The following is a 26,968-nucleotide window of genomic DNA, read 5'->3' on the forward strand; positions in this document are numbered from 1 at the left end:
AACGGGGCCGTAAGAATAAATGGGAAGGCCTATTCCGCGACAGTTTTCCTCACCGGAAATTTTAGATGAGAAGTCAGTCAGTCAGTCAGTCACCGGAGACAGAACCGGACCTCGACGGCAGGGGTGAGCCCCGCCCGTCGCTCCGCCCCCAGGCTGCCCGCGGCACTGCCTGACTGGAGGCCAACGCAGGGGGCCTCGTGGGGTCCTTCGCGCGGGCTCCGGACGCACTGCCTGAGCGGTTGCGCAGGCGGCTTCCGGTGTGGGTGACGAGTGGTGGCCGAAGCAGGGGGCATCAAGGGACGCTCGGGCAGGGACCATGGCGGACGGCGGCTCGGAGCGGGCTGATGGGCGAATCGTCAAGATGGAGGTGGACTACAGCGCCACGGTGGATCAGCGACTGCCCGAGTGCGAGAAGCTGGCCAAGGTGAGGGGAGGCCGGCTGTCTGTTGGCGGGCGCCAGGGGCTGAGTCACGGCGCTGAGCCTGTTTAGGCCTCAGGGGGCCTTAGGGCTGAAGCGCGCATCCCCTGCCCGGGTTGGGCCTGCCTGAGTAGGACACCCCAGGTCCACCTGATCAGGGAGGCTCCAGGCGGGGTATGCTGGTGCATACAGCCTTCCAGACCCTCCCCGGGACAGATGGTCACTTCCTCCCGGTAGGAGTTGGGGCCGGATAGTACTTTTTGCTTTTTCTTGGATACTGTTTAACATTTACTTGGGTTAAGGCCGCGTCAGCATTCATGCTGGATCAGGGAGTTTCGTTCTACTGCGGAATCAATTTATGTCAAGTTGTTTATGGATCGTGGCGATGTGCCTGGCCTTTGGCCAGGAAAAGGGGCTAGGAAAGTGATAGTACGAGGTGATTAACACAGGATTTCTGTCCTGGGGGAGTTCGTGTACATAACGAATTAGACAAGTCATGCCTGGCGATGAATGCCATACGAGTATAAACAGAGTGTTACTGGAACACAGAGAAGGAAGCTGTTCATTCTTACTGGTGGGATAAGGGATGGTTTTACAGAGAAGTGAATGCTCATGTTGGGCATTGAAGAATGATTAAGATTGGGAAGGAGTCATTCCTGCAGCGGGAACTACATAAGTAAAGACAAATAGACACTAAAGTGCAGAATAACCTAATTAGAGGAGTTCTTGAATAGTAGTTTAGCCCAGTTTATCTCCCATAGGATAGAAATTTAACTTCATCCACACATTTGTCACGCCCCCTGCGATGTGTCAGGCAACTTTGTGTCATTTTACATATAAAGAAACCAAGGCTCAGAGTTGTTTGTCAAACGTTACAGTTATTAATAGGTAGAACCAGGGGTTCAAAACCTGGTGTGTCTGACTAGGGTATAGGTGGTTGTTGAATCAGCTCCATCGTGGGCTGTTGCTAAGGCCTCATTATGCTCAGGGCTCATTAAGTTCCTTGATCAGTCTCCAGCCACAGACATTTATTGCTATCCACCTGGGATGCATTCACTAATAGGGTTGTTTTGTTCCCTACAGAGCTTACTATGTAAGTCCATTAAAGTGAAACAAGTTCACGGACAGGAGGAGTGTCAGCTAATACTTCACGTTTAGTTTCAGAAAGAACCCTTTTTAATGCTCACCCCCGTTTTTTTCCAAAAGAGAACTTCATGGGGCTTTATAAAAAACAAGGATAGGGAAAGATGATTAAGTTGATATACATGTAATAGGTTCAGTACATTATATGGAGGGGAACTGTAAATTCATCTCTGAGCTTTCTAGTGGAGTGTAAAGAAACATCATCAGTTACTTAAGGGTTGGAAAATTCAAACACCTGTAGTGCCAGAGAGATAACGATAGCTGACATTTATGGAGTAGTTTCTGCAGTGTCAGGCACTCTTCTAAATGCTTACATGCATTAACTCATTTGCTCCTCACCTTAGCCCTATGTGATAGGTATTGTCGTTGTTGTTGTTGTTATTATTTCATAGATGGCAGGCAGAAGTTGAGTCACGTGCTTCGAGGTCATACAGGTAGTAAAGTGATGGGGCCAAGATGCAAATCCAGCAGATGTATTCTAGAGCTTGTGCTCTCACCATGCTGTCCTGCTTAGTGTGCCATGTGTAAGGAAAACCTGAACTTCTGAACACTTGCCCAGGGAAAAGGGCAATAACTCTTTGCCTCCAGTTAACCGTTGCCAGTTGCGGATGGAGGCGAGGCCTTGTCAACTCTTCTATTTTGAGGGAGAAATAAAACATACCTACAGGCCAAAGTCACCCCTGAACTACCACTTTGGAATTAGTAGAATGACAGGGTCCATAAAGAAGAAACCATTTCCTTTAAAGAAGTACAGCTATTCTAGCCTTGGCCATTGTGGGTCAGTTGGTTGGACGTTGTCCCCTGCACCAAAAGGTTGCTAGTTTGAATCTCTGTCAGGGCACATGCCAGGGTTAGGGAGGGGGTGTACAGGAGGCAGCTGATTGATGCTTCACTCTCATATCAATGTTTCTCTCTCTCTGCCCCTCTTCCTCTCTCTCTGAAAATGAATAAATTTTTTTAAAAAGTACAGCTGTTCTAGAACTGAGACCTGGGAGAAAAAAAAATCTTCCCTTTATCCATGTCTTCTGATAGTCTACTGTGTGCAAGACCTAGTCATTGCTAGACATTGTGGAGGGTATAAAGATTATTAGAAAAGCTCTTACCCTCAAGTAGGTTCAAGTAGGTTATAGGCTAATAAGAAAAAATATTTCACTACTACGATTCTAGTGATTATATGTGTGGCATTTATTCAGGATGTTATGTACAAGACAGTTGAAAAGATTTGCAACTCTAGCCAGATGTCATTTTAGTTGTCAGATGGAACAGAAATGTTTAAAATAGGGAATGTTGGGGCCTTTTAAACTAAATAAAATTAAAGGCACTTGGATTCTGTGGGTTTTTTTTAAGCCAGCACACCAGTTGAACAAAACAAGGTGTAGGTGTAGATTGCCTTTATTGGGGGGAGGGGAGAGCTTGGAGATGGTGGGGTATTTGGTTTTTATTTATATAGACCCACAGCTTTTAACTTTTGGGTTAGATGGTTGTCTTACAGTCCTAGTTAACTTTTTTAAAGGTATGTCTCTCTGTTTTGCAATTTATTCATCATTTTATATTATTTTTCTAACCATTCTGTTAAACATAAGAAAATACTTATTTAGCATTGCATTTCTACATTGGAACATATGGAACGTTTAAGCATACATTGTTTTGTTTTTTATTTTGAACCCATCAAAACTGAAGAAAGTTTTTCATTTTACTTGTGAGAAAACTAAGGTTCAGGCAGCTGAAGTGGTCTACAGCAGAGCCGGATCCGGCTCAGGTCTCCTGGGAACACACATAGTGTTCTTTCTGCCACATACCACAACCTCTTTAAGGGACTATCACTTTTGTGCTTACTTTCCTTAAAAAACTTTTTATTTATTTTATTTTTTTTTTATTTTTTTTTTTATTGATTTCAGGGAGAGGAAGAGAGAGAGAGAGAAACATCAATGAGGAGGGTCATCGCTCGGCTGCCTCCTGCACGCCCCTCACTGGGGATCGAGCTGCAGCCCGGGCATGTGCCCTGACTGGAATCTAACCGTGACCTCCTGATTTATAGGTCGATGCTCAACCACTGAGCCATGCCAGTCCGGCAAGAAACTTTTTATTTTTAATGTAAAAGACATTTGAAGATGAAAATTATATGTGTATAGAGACTGATAAGGATGTATCAGGTGAGAAAACCATGTGTGGCAGAAGCCTTCAAAAGGTGGAATGAAGTCTAGATCTGGGTAGTCAAATTGCCAAATCTAGGCCATTCAAATCTCCTACAATTATGACCTGGTACAGTTCTGTTTCTGTGTCCTGACACTCACCTAGCAAATAATAATAACTAATATTTACTGCTGTGTAAGTTCTATATAATGCTAGCTATGATTATGATGATTATGTTCATGTTATGTTCCAGGCATATATCCAGTTGGGAGTTAAAGGATGAACATAGGCATACAGAACTTACAGATACCCCACACGTACTGATCTTAAACAAACTCCTTAGTCATTTATCTCATTTGCAAGGATTGTTTTAATGAGAAAAATGATTCACAAAAGTCACATGTTCCAACAAGTTGGTTTTGATAGCTCTGGCCATCTTGTTCCTCTGAGTTGAAAGGCAGCATTGAGGAGGTGGAATTTCAAGAACTTGTGATTAGATAGGGAAGGAAGGAGGAAGATGTTTAGCATAGGATTGAACATAGAAGGTAGGGGGTGGAAAGTGGGATGATTAGAGAATTGGGAATTGTATTTAATGAAATTAGTGGTAATCTCCCTCAAGTAGCACTGAGTTGTTAGCCATATAACTTGTCACATTCTACTTACTGTGATAGTAAGAATCAGGAATTGTAAGCCATTAAGATCAACTGAATAGTTAAGGTCAATGTCAAGACATTCAGTGCATACTATGTGCAATTGGTGTGAGGGGAACAACAATTAGTTAAACGAGGTTCAGCCCTAGAGGAACTTACAGACCACTTAGGAGGTAAGACATGCACATTAATAACTGGCACAGGTATAAAGGGATATACCATAATATCTATAGAAGCAACATTATGTGCTTGTCCAGGTACAGAGCATTGAACTACAGTGGTCAACAGTATAGACACTGTCCCTGCTCTTAGAGAGTTTGCATTCTAGTGAGATTACAAAGACAGTAAACATTAAAATAGAACAGAGTTGGGGGTCATTGCAAAGAAGAAACTCAGTGGACTTGAGTGTTAAAGGAGGTGCTGAGTGACTATTGATTTTAGAGAGCATTATCTGAGAACATCTTTGTGAGAAGGTGGCATTTAATGTTTCATTGATACATGCAGACCATTGCTCTAGAGCAGTATGTGATTCCCTCAAACATGTAGGGTTCAGTTCTTTGAAAACCATAGTTCTGAATTTGAATGCCATATAGTAAATTATACTCGGTCTATCACAGTCATGTGACTAACAGTAATTGGAAAAGCAACAGGAAGTGACCATGAATAAACAGTTATTTTGCATTTTAACTATTTTGGCACTACATTTTGTTGCCAGATGGTAACCATTTCCCTACAGAGATTACTTTGATCAAAGCAAAGGCAGCAAAAGCTTGATTTAAACTAATATTGTTTAGTTTAGTGAAGGGAACATTGGACCAGGAAATAAGAGCCCTGGGCTCTGGTTCTGCTGGTTAGTTTTGTGGCTGAGCTGGTTGCTCCCTCAGTTCTTTTACTCTCTAAAGTAAGATGATTGGATTAAATAATGTCTGCCAGTCTTTCCAGTTCTAATATTCTTTGATATTTTATTATTCATTAGCCTTTACTTTGGAGAACTTATAGATTTTTTTATTTATTTGTTTGTTTGTTTATCTATTTATCTTTGCCCTTACCCTAGGATATGTTTATTGATTTTAGAGAGAGAAGAGAAGAGAGAGAGGTAGAGAGAGAGAGAAACATTGATGTGAGAAAGAAACATCTATTGGTTGCCTGCCGTATGCGCCCCAACCTGGAGTCAAACCTGTGACCTTTGGTGTGTGGGACAACATTCCAGCCAACTGAGCCACCCAGCCAGGGCCATAGATGTGGTTTCTGTTCTTCAGCCAGCATTTGCTGTATATGTAATCTATAGCACTCTCAGAACTGGTGCTCCCCTTTGCATAGGAAACATTGTTAAAATGTTAGTAATTGTACATGTTTCAGATACCATTAAAATAAATTCAAACAATGGCTTTGCAGTACATATTCTGCTGCATAGAAAGTTCATAGTTTAAAAGTTGCCTTGGGAAACACGGAAACAGTATTTTTTGAAAAGTCCAGTTACTTGTACCCTTAATTCAAAAGCTGTTTAATTCGTGTCTTTCATCAGTAAAAGTGTATTCATATGCTGTCCCTGAATGTCATTAAATTAAAAAAAAATTATTTACAGCTAGAAAAACAATTTCTAAATAAAACCTGCCTCAGTGCTCCCAGTTCACTTATTGTTATTAATATCAGTATCATAAATGTAGATTTTGTGCTGCGGGTTGGTTTTGTTTTTAGCAAAATTCGGGGTTCCTAATAGGATGGCTTATTTTAGTCCTGGCGTATTATCATTTAAGTTTATATTATTTGAATTTTGTTATTTTTTCATTTCTTAATATGTCCCAGGGAGAATGTCTTGTTTTTGCATATGAGGTAGAGGTTATTATCAGGAGGCAGAAAGGGATCATGATTTTGGGCATAGCAAGTGTTGTATTACCAAGTGGTCTTTAGTCCTCTTCAGCACAGTTATTTATTTACTTATTTTTATTATTGATTTTAGAGAGAGGAGTGGGGGGGAGGGAGAGAGAGAGAGAGAGCGAGCTGCCTCCCACCTGAGGCCCAACCAGGGATCAAACTCACAGCCCTTTGGTGTGCGGGACGACACTCCAACCAAATGAGCCACACCAGCCAGGGCTGTTATTTATTTTTAAAGTAATTTAACCAGGGTTTCTTATCTTTTTACCACCAAATATCCTTTATATTTTCTCCTCAAAACTGAATGTTTTAAAATGTTATGGTAATTTATAAAGAAATCACTCATCTTCCCATTTTTATTCTTTAAAGACTGCCAGTTAAGAATCTCTGTTTAGAACAAGATAAATAGATGTTACCACACTGAGTTGATAAATTAGAATCCAAAACAAAGACTTGATGTTTTGCCTAAGTGTTAAATCATCGTCATTCTGTATTCAGTTTCTCTTAGGTACTTGAAATGTTAAAGATAGCTTATGATCCCCAAGTTGGAAACCACTGCCTTGTGGAACCCATTGGAGAAGCGAGCACTATCATGAAAAGTACGGAAGTGGTTATGGAGTGGTCCTTTTCCTCTAAAATAGGCTTTCGTTTTTCTTTTCTTGTCAGAAACGTCTCATTTTAACCTAGTTATTTGGTTTTGTGTTGATGGTGTTATTTTCATTGTTCATTTTGATCTTCTGTTTTAGGAAGGAAGACTTCAAGAAGTCATTGAAACCCTTCTCTCTTTGGAAAAACAGACCCGTACTGTGAGTAGATCATAGCGAAAAACCTCAGTTACTAATAATTTTATTTAACATGCTTCCATTAACTTTGGATATATTTTCATTTTTATAGGCTTCTGATATGGTGTCTACATCTCGTATCTTAGTTGCAGTAGTGAAAATGTGCTATGAGGCTAAAGAATGGGATTTACTTAATGAAAATATTATGCTTTTGTCAAAAAGGCGGAGTCAGTTAAAACAAGTAAGTTCATGATTGCACAAAAACAAATACATAAGGACTGTTAGAAAACCTTTCTGTGAATCTGTTTTAAATCTGTTAAGTCAACTTCATAACATTCTAAAGGGGTTTTTGTGGTTTTTTTTAAATATATCTTTATTGATTTCAGAGAGGAAGGGAGAGGGAAAGAGAGGGGTAGAAACATCAATGATGAGAGAGTCATTGATCGGCTGCCTCCTGCACACTCTCCACTGGGGACCGAGCCCGCTACCCGGGCATGTGCCCTGACCGGGAATCGAACCTCGAGCTCCAGGATCATAGGTCGATGCTCAACCGCTGAGCCACGCCTGCTGGGTTCTAGAGAGTTTTAAAAATTTCTGTCTATATTCTCATAACTGCTTTTATTTTTGTTTTTTCTTCTAGTCTTTATATATTTGCATATTTTTATAAAATTGTAGTGAAAGTGTTGATATAGCTTTGTTCTATTTCCACAATGCTCCATATCTTCATGTTTATTATTTTAAATAATTGTGTTATAATCATTTTAAAAGGTTTGCTGATCCCTGACTTAGATGGAATGTTAGAACTGGAGGAAATGTCGTCCAACCTGCTTATATTACTTGTGAGGAAACTGTGGGCAAGAGATGCTGCTCCTTTCACTGTCACATTTTATAGGGATGAGTATAGGTGACTGTGGCTCCTCCTCCCCACCCAGATGATGGAACTGTTTTACCTTCTGCTTCTGCCACTGACTCTTTTTTATTTAGTCATTTTATCTGCTCGTCATTTCTTCACTGCTCTTACAGCCAAAGTTGAACTCTGCTTTTCTCTGTTCATTATCATCATTATTATTATTATTTTTACCTTAGTCTGTTTTCATTTCTTTCATACATTTCTGCTTAGGTGAAGAAAAAGCTAGCAGTCAGGCCTTCCAAGACATGCCCCTTCCACCTTCCCTTTTGTGTAATCAGCCCACCAGTTACAGTGGGGAGGGGGACAGCCTTGCATCTGAGGATTTCCCAGCCTTTATTGATTTGTTCCTGTGTTCTCGTTCCTTCTTAGCTGTCGGAGGTTTTGATGCTCTTTTAGAGGCATCTCAGTGTGTGGAGTTGCTGGCGAAGACCAGCCTTAACCACAGCACTTCCTTCAATAATGTAGTTACTTTTCCTGTATGAGGAATGAACAATTTTTATTATTTTAGGCTGTTGCCAAAATGGTTCAACAATGCTGTACTTATGTTGAGGAAATCACTGACCTTCCGATCAAACTTCGATTAATTGATACTCTGCGAATGGTTACGGAAGGAAAGGTGAGTTATCTGTTGGCATGAATCACAGTGATAAGTACTCTCTTATTTATACTCAGAGATACTTAAATACTTAGACATTTTATATTAGTTTGTAAAAATAAGGTTAATTCTTCACCCTGGCCTAAATCTGCTTGAAAAGTCTGTGTTTGGGATAACTAAGGTTTCACTCTAATATTTAAATTATTAGACTATTTCCAGTGTGAGGTTAATTTTCAAAATTTCACTGTGATGTCCTTTCCCCCCAATGCCCCAATGTCATATTTCTCTAAGAAAGGGCAAGTACAAAATGGTGACTGTGGTGGATATGTTTCTTTCTAGACAGATTTTTGTGATTTGAAGACAAAAGTTTAGCTTGTATTTAACTTTTTGTTTTTTTAACTGTCAGTTCAGTTCAGTAAATGTTATTGAGGGCCTGTGTTAGGCCCAAATGTGCTAGGTCCAAAATGCACAAGAACTATTCTTTTACCTCAGATCAATCCTAGAAATAATTCCTGGGCCCTGTCATGACAGTAGCAGTGTGCCTGTAGTTCCCTGTAGCACAGAGGTAGGGCTTCACTGGCTGAGGTGCCCAGGGAAGCCTCAAGGAGTTGATGATGGCTGAGCTGGCTTTTTAAGAATGAATAGAAGGTCCACAGGGCATTTTACACATAGGGAAAATAATATACAAAGATATCAAAGTAAAAAACACCTAGTATATTTAGGGAACTGTAAGTCATTTATTATTGGAGATTAAGGTTTTGGGGGATTGAGTGGGGAAAAGGGGTTGCTGCAGGGCAAAGGCTAAACGGGTAAGCTATAGCATGAACATTAGTTTCCTAGGCTCTGTAAGCTATGTAGTTATATTTTTAAAGTTTAATTTGTTGGAAGTTTCAAATCCACTAATATTACGTATAGCTACAAAAAAATGCTAGTAACTTTAATACTTAGCAAGAGCAGATACTTTTAAAGAAATTAGCCCTGTATTTATTTATTTTATTACATTTATTGGGATGACATTGGCTAATATGGTATGTAGGTTTCAGGTGTGGGTTTCTGTGTTACAAGATCTGTATATTGCACCACCTTAGCCTTGTATTTAAAGATAAACCAGCTTAGAGTATTGGTTGAATTGTAGCTACTGGACTGCATATGCTCTTTGTGAAGGGTGTTATTTTTCCAGTAATCAGTTCCTTTAAAGGTACTTTTTGTTTTCGGTGCCATTTATGTAGCATGTGGTTCTGTTCCTTACACGGCTCCGTTTGTACATGGGGGGTAAAGTGCACGATGACACCAAGATAAATACTCTACGCCTAGTTTGAATAACAGTTCAGTTGTCTTTTAAATTTAAACACATTTCTGTAGGAATTTTGATGATAATAAATATCTTGTCTTTGTAGATTTATGTTGAAATTGAGCGAGCTCGACTGACTAAAACATTAGCAACTATCAAAGAGCAAAATGGTGACGTCAAAGAGGCAGCTTCCATTTTACAAGAGTTACAGGTAAGGTGCTGCATTCTAGACTGTGTGAAACTTTGTTTGGTCAGCAGTATTTTCCTGTGGAAATAGCATATTTTGGCACTTTATTTTTTCTAAAGCACCAAAATTAAGAGTGAGGACAGTAGAGTATGAGGTTATTAAAGTAGCTGGAAGTAGAATAATTGTGATCCCAAATAAATTGAACTGCTAAAGAAGTTCTGAAGAAAAATTAAGATCAACACTTAATCTTGATTTCGTGCTATTATTTGAACATTTTTAATTCTCCTCAATTTAAATGAAATCAGTAACTCACATACTATTTATTTATACCTTAGAAATTTGCAATTATTGGTTTTATTCTTAATGAATATTTGATTGGTGGTCAATTTCTAGGCTAAATTGGTTTAACAAAAAAGTTGCCTTATAACTTGCCATGTTTCAGGGCAGTTTTTAAGAGAGACCTTAAAATGAGACAGCAAAGAGCTAAAGAAATCTGAGAAAAACCATAAACTCTCAACAGAAAAATGTACATGAACTATGCTCAAAATTTAGCTTACAGTTTTAGCCCTTCAAGGGCACCGCAGTAAGTTAAATTGATTATTCTAGCTTTTCAATCATGTACCTTGTCCATTTTAGCTAAAGGAAGGGATAAGGCTGGAAGGCTCTTGTGCTCTATACATTCTCATTTTGTTGTTGTTATTTAAACATGTCCTGTTCTCCCTGTATACATTATCTCATTTAATATCCACACACAACACTATTTTTATCCCATTTTCAGCCAAGGAAACTGACCGAGATTCAAAAAAGTTATGTGACTTAGCACCCTGGTCAGGTAGCTCAGTTGTTTAGAGCATCGTCCCAGTACGCCAAGGTTTCGGATGTGATAGAATTGTTCTGTATCTTGGTGGTTACACAAGTTTATAAATGCGTTACAATTCATAGAACTTTACACCAAAGAGAAAATTTTTATTTTACTATGTAATTTCCTGGAAGAAACTAGCTTTTTCTGTCATCATCAGTGCTCTCTCTAAATGTGTGAAAGTTGTTATTATTTATCTAGGGTGAATATTTTAATATACATTTAATTTTGTTGCAGTTTTAAAATATTACAAATTAATTTGGGGGCTTACTCTGCTAGGTGGAAACCTATGGGTCAATGGAAAAGAAAGAGCGAGTGGAGTTTATTTTGGAGCAAATGAGGCTCTGCCTAGCTGTGAAGGATTACATTCGTACACAGATCATCAGCAAGAAGATTAACACCAAATTTTTCCAGGAAGAAAATACAGAGGTAAGCATATTTCTCAATATGAATTTACTTTAAAATTGTTTAGGGAAAAACCCCCATAAACTGCAATTTATTTTGTGAACTTTTTTTTTCAGAAATTAAAGTTGAAGTATTATAACTTAATGATTCAGTTGGATCAACATGAGGGCTCCTATTTGTCCATCTGTAAGCATTACAGAGCAATATATGACACTCCCTGTATACAGGCAGAGAGTGAAAAGTGGCAGCAGGTAAGGACAATCTTAACTTGACCTTGGCACTTAGTAGGAACAATCTGCATTTTTAAATTTTATTATGAAATAATCTTGAACAATAATTATATGCAGTGTTATAATGCTGCTTGTATTCACTGCTTCGATAATTCAGTTTATCCTTAGTGATTCGGACGAATGGTGATAATACTCTATTTATTACCTTGAAAGAAATAGGCTTACTATTAAAAAATATGTACAGCAGGTCACCTACCAACAAGGTTACAGATAAAGAGCTAGCATTACTTTGGAAAATTATTTTACAAAAGCGATTTTAAATAGCTTATTTGTTCATTCCATATGATTTTGTTATAAATAGCCCAGGTAGTAATTAAAATTAGCAAAGATTTACTGTAATAATTTTATGAAAACTAAATATTACAGAAAGGCATGAAAAGAGCAGCTTGGCAAGGTTTTTTTTTTCCTCCTAAGACTTTTGAGTAGAATGTTAAAAATGAATATATGCAATTATTTGATTTTTCAGTTCCTGACAAAGTTTTCATTTTGTTTCTAATCTTGCATATAACCTGTTGTGTTGTACAACCTTTTTAGGCTCTGAAAAGTGTTGTCCTCTATGTTATCTTGGCTCCTTTTGATAATGAACAGTCAGATTTGGTTCACCGAATAAGTGGTGACAAGAAGTTAGAAGAAATTCCTAAATATAAGTAAGTACCTTTATAATTAGTTTAGTATACCTCAGTAGAAGCACCATTTTGAAAAAAAATTGGTTAACCTAAGGGTACACTTAATTGGTTGCTGATAGATTGTATTATAGAATAAAACTAGATATAATAGTGAAATGTTTCTTATAGTTCTGCATTAGAAATTAATGTAATGAGATGATTCCACACTTCACTCTAAACCACTTATCAAGTAGAAGTTTTATTTCAAGCTAATTTTAGCAGCTTTTGTTTAATGAAGTTTTTACCTTCAGTAGTTGGGGCTTTGTGATTTTTCTGAAGTACCTACTTCTGAAAACCTATTATATAAAACTAGACGTACACGTTGTCATAAGCACAGTGGGTTTTTACTTTTTTAAGCTATTTTTCTTTTATCTGGTTCATTATCTATAACAAAAGGTTACAGTCATTAGTCCAGAGATTGGCAAATGCAAGATAGGAGAGCGCAGAATGGCAAGCACAGGAACGCTGTATTCAGAATTACTGTGGGGAAATGGTAGCAAAATTGGTAACGTTCGTAATAATCCACTCGGTTCTTATTCTGCAAATAAAAATATTTTTAAAAAACGGTCTTTGTTGGTATTTAAAACCTTGCTATTCTATTGGATGAAAGTTATTTTACAGATTTGAAATATTAAGTTTTATACCATTTACAGGGACCTTTTAAAGCTTTTTACCACAATGGAGTTGATGCGTTGGTCTACACTTGTTGAAGACTATGGAATGGAATTAAGAAAAGGTTCTCTGGAAAGTCCTGCAACTGATGTTTTTGGTTATACAGAAGAAGGTGAAAAAAGGTGGAAGGACTTGAAGAACAGAGTTGTTGAACATGTAAGAATCTGGCATGGTAGAGATGCCAGTTTAGAAGTCAAGTTTGGTGAATCTGAGCATAAGCTTTTATTTTTTATGTTTGATAATCAAATGTGTTAGCATGCTTCGTTTTGAGAGCACCTCTCAAGAACCCAAAATTTTGTAGTACGCATACCAGAAGGAATTTTTTTTTTTAATATATCTTTATTGACTTCAGAGAGAGGAAAGGACAGGGAGAGAGAGAGAGAAACATCAATGATGAGAGTCATTGATCAGCCGTCTCCTGCACGCCCCCTGCTGGGGATCGAGCCTGCAACCCGGGCATGTGCCCTGACCGGGAATCAAATCACGATCTCCTGGATCCTAGGTCGATGCTCAACCATTGAGCCACGCCTGGCCAGGCCCAGAAGGAATTTCTTAATGTGAGGGTTGATGGCCGTTGGGAGTGTTTTCTATCTGGTACTCACTTGGTAGTTTTAGAAATGGGTAACATATCTTAAACCTGACCTTTGACCTTCTTGGCGTCACTACAGGTTGAATTATGCCAACATTCATTCGTAGAGCACATATTTACTGTGAACCTTCTGTGTGCCAGACAGACGCATGGGAGAATAAGACATGGCCCCACCTTCAAGAAGCTTCAGCCAGCTGAGCCATACTGGTCAGGGCTCTGGTTACAATCTTTAATCACTAGTTTATTTAAGGCAATTCTATATTTTGACCATATATATTTTAAGAGAGTTGTGGAGAGTACTCAGAATAACTTACAAATAACTGCGGAAACCAAAATATTTCAATATTTACTTTTATTATGGAAGTTTAGAACCAGCATCATTCCAGTGTGAGCGATGGAAAAAATAAAAGCTCTGAGTCTGACATTTTTTTTAAAATATGTCTTATTGATTTCAGAGAGAGGAAAGGAGAGAGAGAGATAGAAACATCAATAATGAGAGAGTCATTGATCGAGTCCACAACCCGGGCATGTGCCCTGACCGGGAATCGAACCCGATCGCCTGGATCCCAGGTCGACGCTCAGCTGCTGAGCCACGCCCGGCCAGGCTAAGTCTGACATATTAACTAAACCTATTTGGCTCTGAAGACAGATGGACTTTCCACTTTGCTGACAACTTGTGTGTGCTCTTGCTCTCCTCCCCACAGAACATTAGGATAATGGCCAAGTACTACACGAGGATCACGATGCGGAGGATGGCCCAGCTCCTGGACCTGTCTGTCGATGTACGTAGTGGGCGCCTTTGTTTGAATGACTGCAGCCATTCATTGTCAATACCAAGGGACTTACAAAATTGAGTGAAAAAATAGTTTTGTTTTATTTAATTTTAAGTTTAGGTAATAGTTTCCCCAAGCTTGCTTAAGTACCAAAAAATAGCCGAAATATCAGTTTATAGTTAATATTATTTGTACTAGTTAAAATCATCACTTTAATATGTTAGTTTTCCATAGATTAAATTGAAGTTCAAGGTATATGTTCTATAATAAATATATTTAGGTTCCCAACAATGAACTGTAGAAATAAAAGCTATGAGGGAGACTTGACTGCAGTTCATCTGAAAAGCTCCCAGGACCTGTTAGAGAGATTTTGTGTTCAGATCTGGGTTTCATGTAGATAAAATAAAATGTACAACACCAAAGTGATAGGCAGTAAGTGAAATGCACAGTAATGGTCTGAAAAGCCATTTCTGTTACCAGAAGTAGTTGTGACAGTTTCACTGAAAAAGAAGAATAGTGGAGGCTTGACTCTTGGTTAGTTCATTAGCTCTTCTCAGTTCTGGATGAGGGTACCATAGTCCTTAGAAGCAAAGTGCCTTGTCCATGGCTACATGGTTGCCAAGTAGCAGAGCCTGTATCCTACCCCAGCATTTCTGGAAACATATTGACCATGTAATACTGCCTTTCAGGAGAAAGCACTATAGGAAAGAGTAGGTAAGTTGCTGTTGGCAACAGGCTCTTCCCCAGGACCTGTGGTGGTAAGTTTGCAGGAAGAAGATTCAGACTTGGCCCTGACTCTGGGTGGACTCAGGTTCTATTCATTCCCTAGACTCTAGAAAAGAAATACATTATTACAGGAAATCAGCAGTTGCTAACCATAAAATAATGAATTTTAGCTCAGCATATTCTTGAACGAAGAGTTTAGAATATGCTTTCCTTAAATTCTGTTTATTATCTATAATTATCTGGTCTTAATCCAATTTGTCTTTCTCTCTTGCAGGAGTCGGAGGCTTTTCTCTCGAATCTCGTAGTAAACAAGACCATCTTTGCTAAAGTAGACAGGTTGGCAGGAATTATCAACTTCCAGAGACCCAAGGATCCAAATAATTTATTAAATGACTGGTCTCAGAAACTGAACTCATTGATGTCTCTAGTTAACAAAACTACACACCTCATAGCCAAAGAGGAGATGATACATAATCTACAATAAGGGTCTCGATGCCCTTAATGCTTTTAGAAGAGTTAAAATGGAAGTCATTAAAAAAAAAAAAAAAAAAAAAGACTGTTATGGTGTATATGTTGGGTTTTTTTTTTCCTATTCTCAGCTCCTTTGTCTTAAAATTTAAAATATAGTGAATATGTTTGAGGCCCCTTTCAACTCCCTGATTTCATTGTTAACTTTTCATTTGCAATTGGTACAAAAATATAATACATTTCTATTGTCTAAGTGCTCAAAAAATTGTGTCATAACTTACCCAAATGTTTTTTTATCATTTGGAACCTTTTTAGCTATTATTTGTTTTCATTCAGCTAACAGCCATAATTATAATAAAAGCAGTATATGCACGTTTATTTTCTATGGTTACCTGTGTTTCTGAACATTTTATGGGATAGTCATTTAAGTGTTTTTTTAAATAAATTCTGTTGTAAGCCTATGAATTATTTAGAAGTTTTTTAAAAAGATTTTTAAATTGACTTTTAGAGAGGAAGGAAGGGAAAGAGAAGAGAAGGAAACATCGATCAGCTGCCTCCTGCATGTCCCCTACTGGGAATCGAGCCCACAACCTGGGCATGTGCCCTAACCGGGAATCGAACCAGCAACCTTCGGTGCACGGGACAATAACCAACTGAGCCACACTGGCCAGGGCTATTTAGTAGAATTTTAAAAGCAACATAGGACATAGAAGAACATTTGGGATAGAGTTGTGATTTGTGAAGAATTTGTATTTTAGTATTGTGGCAGAAAGTCCCTAGGCTGAGTGTTTATGGAGGAGCTATTTGGTAGGCCATGAAGACTTTTTTTTTTTAATTAAACTTCAATCACAGCTTATTTTTATCCTCCCCCCCCCCCCCCCCCGACTTGAGCAGTTGTTGAACAAAATCAAGTGATGTGTTGGCACCATTTAACACACAAAATCATTTTTATAAGACTGTGGCTTTAACTTCTAGGTCTGATTACATCATTAATGTTCCAAATTTATTGTCTCTTTATAGGAACTTTAGTTCCTTTGAACACTGGATAACAACCTAAAATACTTTAAAAATGACCCCCCAAAAAGACCCAGGCCACTCTTAACATGTAGTATAGTACTAACTTTTTTTTTTAGAATTGAACAAAAGTAATTTTACTGTCAAAAGGAACATCTGAGATCAATTAACATGAGCAAATTTTAGAAGTTTTTAAAATTTGATTTGTTTCAGAGAAAAATGAAACAATGTTAGAAGGTTATTTAAAACAATGTTTAAATGAACAAAGTATGAGGTCTCCTTGTTCAAAGTACAAATGTAGGGAGGAAAACCATTCTGGAAACATCATTTCTCATCATTTTCCATGTAATGGTCACTGAATTGTCCCATTTCACGATCCCATGGCTGGGGACAATTGTGGGACCTCTGCTGTACTGGTCTGATTTTTTTCGTTAGAAGTCTAATGTATTGGTCACAATAATATCAGCATCTGCTATCACTTATCTTTAAGAACTAACCAAAAACATGGCGAGTTCAGAGACATTAGTTCACACCAGCAGTAAGAATATGGTTTTAATTTTCTTTTGAATGGAAAAGATAGAAAATAGAATTGTTTCGTATTGTTAATTTGTAAATCGAGTCGGAGCCTATTTGAATTTAGCTTCTCATTAACTTCGTGTTTCTGAGGACTCATTCCCTTTGTATCCGCCAAACCTCGGGCAAATACGTTGCTGTAAAGACCTCAGATGCTCCTGTTTGGTCTTTATTTAACATGCTCACCCTCAGCTGAGCCCCTTGTGTGTTCTGATTTGCTGCCACTTGTAACTGTGTCCCAGTGACCCAGTCCTACTTGACTTGATTAACTGCTCATCCATTTCTTATTTTTTCCTGTCCAAGCAAATTTAAGAGTTATTACCAACTTCTTGGTGTCACACAAAGAATCTGTTAGCCTAGGGCGGTAAACTTGGAGATTTTTTTAAGCCTAGAATCCTGTCTTAGGTTTCAGACCTAGAGCCAGTGTTCATGAAGCGGACAGAACGGCCTTACTTTAAACAGAGAAGATAATACTCGTGTCATCATTTTCATTATTAGGTTACTAACCAGCAGGAGAGGTGATGAGCTTTTTTTAAATGAAACACCTTTTTACCATTTCTCTATCACGTATGTTTTTATTTTAGAGTTCAATAGCTGTTTCTGTAATTATCCTCAGTTCCCATGTGCTTGTTAATCATTGAAAAACTCATCTTAAAATTCATACTGTTTCATTCTCTCTCTTACAAGTGTTAAATGTGTGATAAAAGTTCCTATTTTAAGTTGTTTTCAGCTCCTGGATATAGCTGCAAGAAAAGCACTAATTTGTGGGTATTTAAGAAAATCTGGGGAATAAACTCATACTTTAAAAGATAACTTCTCTTTTTAATTCTCTTACTGTTTAAAACAAAAAGCCATAGGTAATTTTCATTTTTCTTTCAAAATCATGTTATCTCAACCTGTTTTTAAGTCGTGGGGAAACATTTTGCACGTGTTGGACTTTCCCCCCTGAATTCTTTCTAATTTGGGATTGGGCACAGGCCAGGCCTGCTTGTGCTCTTGACCAGTGGCTGTCCAACTCCGTGCACATCAGAGTCACCTGCAGGGCTTGTTACAACACAGATTGCCTGACTCCCACCCAGAGTTTCTGATCCATAGTCTGCGGTGGGGCCCAAGGATTTTCATTTCTAACAAGTTCTCCGGTGATACAGATGCAGCTGATCTATGGACTACACTTTAGAAAAGAACTATGTTGGGCTTTTAAAGTATTTTTCTGAAAAAAAGTGAACATGGACATCAGTGAAGATAGGGTTGTGGAACAGCGTGATGCTTACTTATCCAGTGCCTTTGTTTTTGAGTCTAGTGACTTGAAAGTGTGGTTTTATTGTGTCTCCTGAGATGTAGAGAAATACTAGAGCTTTTTCAGTGGATATAAAACAATGTCTCAAACTTGGAGCTTAATAATTACTATTGCAAATACTGAATGGCATCTCCTGAAGACTGCAGAAGTTTCATATTGCTGTTTTCTCTCTATAAGATTGAGAGCCCTGTTTATCTTTTCCCAGCCCCTAATAAGTTCTACTTTCTGTCTCTGAATTTGATATAAGTAAAATCCTACAATATTTGTCCTTTTGTGTCTGTCTGACTTCACTTAGCATAATGTTTTCAAGGTTCATCTGTGTCCTAGCGTGTGTCAGAGCGTCGTATGGCTGAAGAGCATTCCATGATGTGGATGTACCACATTTTGTTTATCTGTTGACGGCCACTTGGCCTCTTTCCACCTTTGGCTATTGTGACTAGTGCTGCTATGAACATGGGTGTACTAGTCCTGTTTTCAATTCTATATCTGCATATTGGCTTTAAAAAATGGATGCAGGGGAAATTGTACAGAGCATTTCTTTGTACCCTTCACTCATTTTACACATTGGCTTTTAAAACCAAAACAATGTTTATGTACAAAGGAGTGGTCTGGTAGACCAGAGAGAGCCAATTCCTGGCAAAGCTCTTAATATTTTAAATCTTACCCCAGTGACCGTGATGACAAATTCCACAAGAACTGTCCTCATACCTACTGTCAAGGGGGCCCACAGTCAGTGGAACAGGAACTACTTGTGATCAGAGGTACCAGACCAAGTTCCAGCCGTGCACATGGAGTGTGAATCATGTGCATAAGTTCCAGTGGAGCAATTACCATTAAGGCTCTCCTGGCTTCATTATAGGTGGTCTTGCATCTGAAACCCAGTAAGAACTTTTAAAGGTTTAGAACAAAAAAAAAATCGAAAGCACATTTGGCTTTACTGGGACAAATAAGTATTATTCGGTCCGAGTCATAAAAGTAGCTAAATAGACATTATTTATACATCCACAAAATCTCAGCCAAGTTTTCCTGAACTTTATTTTATTTTTAGGCTGTAGAAATAATGTTCCCAACAGGGACGGCTTTATCTACAAGGAAGAAGGTAGGTGTCACAGGGCACCTTTTCTTAATTTTTCTGATTTACTGTACATACAGCCTTATTATTTAATATGAGTACCAACTCTGCGGGAAAGACCATCTTCAAGTTTTAACATTTCTAAATGCAGTACTCTGTCCATATCTTAATTTGAACTTTGGACATTTTTCTTCAACTGTGAAAGAAAACTTTTTGGTTTCATCATGCTTGTATTCTTGTTTTCTTTTTTTTTAATGCTTAAATGTCACTTGCAGGTGTAGCAAGTTAAAAGGTTAAAGCAATATGATGTAAACTAATTTTACTCCACCAGGATTTTAGTGTCATATTTAAAGTTTTAGAACATTCAAAGAATTAGATTAAGTTTAAAAGGGCTAACTAACCTTCCAGAAAGAGCAAAGAAAATGTTGGGATGACATAAGACGCTTCTTAAAATGCGTATCATGTCTGCGGCCGCCTGCGCGACGTAATGCCTCGGCACAGAACGCTAACCAGCTGGCTTCCCGGGGCCTTCACGTCGATTTTTATTGCGAGGAATGCGGGGCAGATACTTTATTCCCGGTGTCCCTCCTTTGAATGGAACCGCTACGGAAGGCCCTGTTCCCTCACCTTGTAGAAGGCAGGTCTCCAACGAGGAGGGTAATGTGATTTCCTCCTGCTGTCAGGACTTAGGGATTATAGTCCCATTTGGAAATGAGCTCTTCCTCTGAGATTTAGGTAATACCAACATATCCTGGACCAGAGTGGGTAAGCAAAAATATAATGGCTCCCCAGCTGGCAAAACCTTACTTCGAGAGGGCAACCTTTTTGTCTGTTTTTTAATTTATTGATGTGAGAGAGAGAAGCATTGGTTGGTGGTTCCACTTACTTATGCGTTCACTGTACTTGCCCTGACTGGGGATCGAACCTGCAACCTTGGCGATGCTCTAACCAGCTGAGCTACCCGGCCAGGGCTGAGAGGGCAACGTTTACAACTACTGGCAGCTAAATGCCCAACAGCTGGCACATGGTTACAACGTGTGGACTTAGAAGAATATTCAGTGAACTTTGGCTTGACTGTCTTGGAGACAGGCAACGAAAGAAAGACGGCGTCAGTCCACGAGGTGCCGTGAAAGCGAGAGTCACGGAGCACACATCGGTGTTGTACAGGAGAGACCCTTAGCTAACCGAATCCAGGGGTTCGGGGCTTCCGGGCAAGGCCACCCGAACCATGGAAATGGATACAGGAGTTACAGCTAAAGCCCCATGGCCCCCTTGTTGGAAACACTTTTCTAATGAAATTGAAGCAGCATCTAAAAATAGCCTAAAATCATACATATGACGAGCTCACCTTGATCTGACCCCGTGCTCAGTGAACAAACTTATGATGATGATTTGACTTACCATTAAGTCCAGGATAGCTTGCCAAGTATCATTTGGTGCTTACAAAGTATTATCATTATTTCTTAGAGGAAGGGAGAGAGAGAAACATCAATTTGTTTCCATATATTCAAGCATCAATATGTGTCCATCTATTCCTTGGGTGATTCTTGTATGTGCCCTAACTGGGGATGGAACCCGCAACCTTGGCTTATCGGAACGACGCTCTAACCAACTGAGCTACCTGGCCAGGGCTCAAAGTCTTATTTTTTAAAAATGTAAAATTGAACATAAAATGGTTGAGTCATGTGGAAAAGTTTAGTGGGTCCCCAGAAACTTAAGCATAGAATGACCGTATGACCCAATAATTTCTCTCCTAGGTGTATACCTAAGAGAACTGAAAAGAATATTCCAACGAACACTTGTACACAAATGTCCATAGCAGCCTTTTCACAGTATCCAAAAGGCCAAAACTACCCAAATGGCCAGCACGCCAAGTGAAAGGAAGTCAGACACAAAAGATCACATATGACACGATTCCGTTTTTATGAAACATCCAGAACAGGTAAAGCCAAGAGAGAGAAAGCAAATTGGTAGTTGCCAGGGACTAGAGGGAGGAGGGAATGAAAGTTACTGCGTAATGCATTGGTAAGGGGTTTATTTTGGGGTGATAAACATGTTTTGGAGCTAGCTAGATGTGGTGAATGTACGACATTGTGAATATAACTAAAGTCCACCCAATTTTTCACTAAAATGGTTAATTTTATGTTATGTGAATTTCACTTTAATTTTTTTAAAAATTTTTAAATTTTCAATGACAGTTGACATTCAATACCATGCTTCTCTGGTTTTTGAGATACGTTATATTGTTGAAATACGTTTGTTAAACTCCAGTTACTATTGAACGTTTGCTGATATATGCAGGCAAATTATTCACTCAATGGAGTCATTCTCAGTACACTCAACGGTCACATAGGAGTCGGATGGGACGCGAGTGAGTACAGAACACTTGCGCCTGTAAGGAAGTTGTGTTCCTTCCCATGAAATAACAATCACTCGTTTCCTTCCTGGTTTTAATTCCCATGCTATTTGTGAATGTTTGTGGCAGGATTTCATGTTGAAGAAAACATCTGCTGGTATTACATTCAAGTGCTCTTTCTGTGAAAAGCCTTTTCAAGCTCTTTAGTAGTCATAGCGGTTGCACTACAGCTTGGTAGAGTTGCATGAGACGCTATGTTTTTTGAGACGGCAACATGAGAAAATGTGTATGTGTGTGAATGACCTGCCTCCTAGCTGGCCCGTCGGAGCCTCTGGGACCCTCCGAATGCAACCCCAGTGATTTTTGTAAAACTTAAATCTGCTTATGTCTCGTTCCTGCTTTAAAAAAAATCTTCCGACAGCATCCCCGGCTGCCCTCCCCGATCTCTTACCTGGCTCCTCTCCCTCTTCTTTCTGGGACCTGAAAATGCCGCGTTTGTCTTGAGTGAGCATCTCCACGTGCGAACCTCTCTCCCCCAGCTCATGACACGGTTGGCTCTTCCCGGTGCCCTTCTTATCACCTGGGTCTCAGTTCAAATGTCATTTTTCCAAGAGAACTTCCCTGACCTCCCTGGTGGAGGTGGCCCTGGCCGTGAGACCCTCTCTATGCCATGACCCAGCCTCACGTGGGCCGTGTCACTTTCCGCTGTCTGAAGTTGTCACGCTGTTTGCTTTCCCTTGTCTTTGTTCCTTCCTCTAAGTACCGCCTGCCTTTTTCTCCTAGGCGGTCAAAGTGGGACCTTTGTCCTGTTCCTTGCAGTATCCCCAGAGTTTAGACTAGTGCCTGGATCACTACTGGAGCTCGTATTTGTGGATATGGAATATGTGCTTGCTGAACTAGTGGCTGGTGTGTGGTAGAATCCTGGGCTGCTTATTTCCCTTTGGCAGGCTGTTTAAGCGACTCGAGACAAAGGAGATCAGAGGGTTGTTTGCAATCTTTGGAAATAACTGTCTTTTCTGCTCGTTTAGAGATAAATTTCCCACCCTAGCTGGATTGGCTCAGTCGTTAGAGTGTCGGGGGACTGAAGGGTCTGAGGTTCAATTCTAGCCAAGGGCATGTACCTGAGTGTTCCCTGGCCCTGGTCCCGGGCAAGTGTGGGAGGCGACCGGTCAATGTGTTTCTTTCACACTGATGTTTCTCTCTCTCTCCCGCTCTCTCTGAAAAGCAATGGAAAGAGAGTCCTTGCGTGAGAATTAAAAAAAAAGAGATCGATTTTCCTGGCCCTTCTTTCATAATGCTTGTAATTTTTTTTTTTTTTGCCCAAAGAGTCAGGGTCACCAAAGAGCATATCAGTCTGCAAGGACCAAAAGTCACCCTGGACTCCCCTCTGCATCTCATGGGCTCGGAGCGTGTCATCTTGGAGGAGGGACCTGAGACATAAAGGGTGGAACTGTGGTGGTGAGTCTAGCAGACAGGAGCGTCCCGAGAACCCCTACCGTCGCTGCTGGCTGGCTGGGCATAGGGAGTCCTATGTGGTCCTCTCTGGAGCTCGGACACAGATTCAGACTTCAGATTTCCTTATTCAGTAGCTCCGTGACCCCTGGGCGAGTCACTCAACCTCTTGTACTCGTTTCCTGTATGGGTCGATGATGATGATGATGATGATGATGATGATGATAAATATCTTGGCCTAGGGTTTGTATATGGAGTCAATGGATTTGTCTATCACAGTAAAATATTTGGCACAGTACCAGACTGGATTTCTAGCTAGTTTTGCTAAAAGGGAGCCAGGCTTGAGGTGGCAAAGTGTAAATGATCTAACGGTTCTTTTAGGGGAATATTTTAACTTTGCCTCATGCCTATTAAACAGGTTAAAAATTCCTTCAGTCCGTCCTGCACCCCTCTCATCTTGCTTCTGTCTCTCCTTTCCTCTACCCTTTTCTCTTCCCCAGAAGTCTCGGGGGAAAGAGGAAGAAAAGAGAAAAATAGTCACTCCTTCCAATATTTAATTAATTTAATTTTTTTAAGAACTCGAATTCTATACTAAGTGACTTCCTGGAGGAGCCTGCATGGCCCTTAGAAGACACTAGGGGGCAGCTCTGCACACGCGTCCCAGCCACGTCTCCCGTCACAGTTACAATGCTGTGAGTAAAAGGGTGGGGGATCCCTTCCACTCTGCTCCTGCTCTCTTCCGAAGGATATCCTGGGCATGTGCTGGGTACCTCTCCGGTGTCTCAAATGGCAGCAGGAAACAGCTGCTGTCTCCTTTCTGTGGTCGCCCAGGGCCTCGGTGCCAATCCCAGGAACTGCAGCCCCAGGAATGAGTGGGGGCTGCAGGAAACGCAGGGGCTGAGCCCTTGGCAATTCTCCTTTGTGAAATGGACGGACAGGCCTGGAATGAGCCAAGTGGGAGAACCAGGAGGACAGGAGGCAGAAGAGTGGCCACCTCTCCCTCCTTCCCAGCACCCACAAGGCTGAGTTCATCTCCAAGGTGAGACTCAAGAGTAGGGTTGGGGTGCTGTCCCCCCTCTCCCTCCCAAGCAGGGAATCGGAGAGGACCTGACTCCCTGAAGTGAGCTAATCATGGACAGGGAGTTTTCAACAGACGAGCTCCTGCCTACCCAGCGGAGGGGGAGGGGAACACCATGACGGCGGCCTGCCCCCTGTGCCTGTGGTGTTGTCCCAAGACAGGGTCTGGAGGCCACTGGGTCTGCTAAGGACTGTATAGTAGTTTACTGGGGCTACAATAACAAAATACCACAGACTAGGTGGCTTAAACAACAGAAATTTATTTTCTCAGTTATGGAGTCCAAGATCAAGATGTTGGCAGGGTTGGTGTCCTCTGGGGCCTCGCTCCTTGACTTGCAGACAGCAGCCTTCCTGTTGCCTCTTCAGATGGCCATGCCGCTGTGTGCACCCTGAAGTCTCTTCCTCTCCTTTTTAGGACACCAGGCATATCGGATTAGGGCCCCACCCTAGTAGCCTCATTTTAACCCCTTTAAAGATCTTATCTCCAAATAGAGTTACATTCTGAGGTATAGGAAGTTCATCATATGAACTTTGGAGACACAGTTCTGCCCCTAATAGACTGACTCAACTGGGCTCAGTTCTCTTCAATGTTAAGAACAGCTAAAAAGACCACCAGAGATTTTACAACTTCCCACTGGGATGACAGAGGCAGGGAGTAGGGTTGGGGGGATTGGAGCCTCCCATGAGGACAAGGGTGGGCTGTTTTTTGGTGCCAGTGGCAAGGCCGAGGAGAACTGTGAAGGTGCTGATTGTGCGAGGAAGGGCGGAATGAACCATGCCCAGCTTCATGTGGTCAGCGCCCCTACTGTTGATGGCCATGGTAGGAGGAGGGAGGACAGCACAGCATGACCCGAGGGGGGACCACCTGCAGGGGCCTTCTGGTCTCCTGAGTGGGGAGCACAGCGCCCTTCTCAGTCTTACCCTCCTAGCATGAGGCCCCTTTGTGTGTCTGGGGAAGGCAGAAGAGAGCAAAAAACATATTCTGGGGCCAGTTCAGGCCAAGGGGACTCATTAGAAAAGGGACATTTGTCCTGCCCAGGAAGATCACTAAAGGGCCCTGGTTTGAGAGGAAGGTCTGGAGAACCAGGACCCTCTTTGACCTTTAAACACTCCTACTGACCTCTTTCCTTCTTTTCCCATCTCTGGAGCCACACTTCAAGAGATGACAGCAGGAGGGCAGCCTCCAATAGGATGGTCTAAAGATGCCACCTCTTGCCTGGCCGGTGTTGCTCAGTGGTTGAGCATTGACCCATGAACCTGGAGGTCACTGTTCGATTCCCAGTCAGGGCACATGCCTGGGTTTCAGGCTCAGTCCCCAGTAGGGGGCTTGCGGGAGGCAGCTGATCAATGACTCTCTCTCATCATTGATGTTTCTCTCTCTCTCCCCCTCTCCCTTCCTCTCTCTGAAATCAATAAAGGCATATTTAAAATAATAATAATAATAAAATAATAAAAAATAAAAACACATTTAGATAAATAAATAATAAAGATGCCACGCCTTCCCACCCGCATTACTGTGTGTGTGTGTGTGTGTGTGTGTTACACCTGGTGGCAGTGAGGGCTGCAGTGGGCAAACTATCCAGCCCTCCCCCCAGGCCTCTCAGGCTGGGCCCGCTTTCCAGCGCTTCCCAGGGTTGGATTTACCTGTTCTCCTCGCTGTACCCTTCCCTGTTCCACCAGCAGTCTCTGCTGCACCCTAAGGCTCCCCCAGCCCACCCGACTACAAGATGAGAATTCGGAGAAGGCAACTTGAGACTCAGTTGGGAAGGCGGCATGATTTTGCTCTTTGAGGTGGCTGTGATATTGCTCAGTCATGGTGTTTATGTGAAGAAAATCTGTTCTTTGGGAAATTAGGGGCTACAAAAAAAAACCCTAATGATAATAAAAGGCGGGGGGGGGGCAAGAAATAGATTCCTGCAGGATCCAGAGATGACTGTGTCATCCCCAGTTCTCTCCTGTTTCTTGGGATGAGCTCAGTTTTTCCTTCCCAGGACCGTGCCAAATGTTTCCAAAGGACAGAATATCTATGTCATTTTCCACAGCAGCAGCTGGTGTTAGCAACGTGGTCCCAACATGGCTGAGGGGCAGGAGGGTGGTTTAAATGGAAAAAGCAGCAGCAAGGGGCCAGAAAACAACAGCCCCCCCATACACATACACTTGAGTCACACTCTCAGATGTATCAAAAGATGGAGCTAGGAGGATCTCTGCAAGTGGGACCCCTTGGTGGGAGCTTTTCTGGAATGTCAGGTGAGGGGTGTGGGGCAGGGGCACAGTCAAAGGCTAATTCTCCTCTGGGGGTTTGCGCTACATTTTCAAAAATAAAAAATAGAAGACCTGCTACTGTGTTTCTTGCTAAATAGGCTCACGTCAGGGAAACCTGAGTCACTTTGAGAAAAACTGTAAGGGAAAAAAGCAAGAGGAGTGCTCTGGTCCCGTCCTTCCAGACGTTTCCCTTCTGCAGCAAGCTTATTGCAACGGCCAAATATTTCCAAGAGCGCTCCCCACCCACTTTTCCATAGCCCACACCTTCCCCCATGCCGAGGGGCTACTGGGTTGGTGGAGTTCAAAATGTGTTTATGTCTATCAAATAACACATTCTAGTCATAGGAAATGTTAAAACCACCCAATAACGTAAATATGAGATAAACAATTACCTGTTACTAAACCACCCGGAGAACATCACTGATAATATTGTA

The 26,968-nt window shown here is 40.8% G+C and overlaps 1 protein-coding gene across 1 annotated transcript; it reads left to right on the forward strand.

The window, feature by feature from the left end:
- Positions 1-313: 313 nt before the first annotated feature.
- On the forward strand, positions 314-18,583 carry PSMD12 (proteasome 26S subunit, non-ATPase 12). Its single transcript, XM_016204710.2, has 11 exons — positions 314-424; positions 6,966-7,025; positions 7,114-7,242; positions 8,420-8,527; positions 9,904-10,008; positions 11,123-11,272; positions 11,365-11,499; positions 12,073-12,185; positions 12,857-13,031; positions 14,169-14,246; positions 15,238-18,583. Exons 1-11 carry the CDS (start codon positions 317-319, stop codon positions 15,445-15,447), a joined length of 1,371 nt encoding a protein of 456 aa, XP_016060196.1. The 5' UTR covers positions 314-316; the 3' UTR covers positions 15,448-18,583.
- Positions 18,584-26,968: the final 8,385 nt, after the last annotated feature.

Source organism: Miniopterus natalensis, chromosome 17 (assembly GCF_054644295.1).
Source record: "Miniopterus natalensis isolate mMinNat1 chromosome 17, mMinNat1.hap1, whole genome shotgun sequence".
NCBI classification, from domain to species: domain Eukaryota; kingdom Metazoa; phylum Chordata; class Mammalia; order Chiroptera; family Miniopteridae; genus Miniopterus; species Miniopterus natalensis.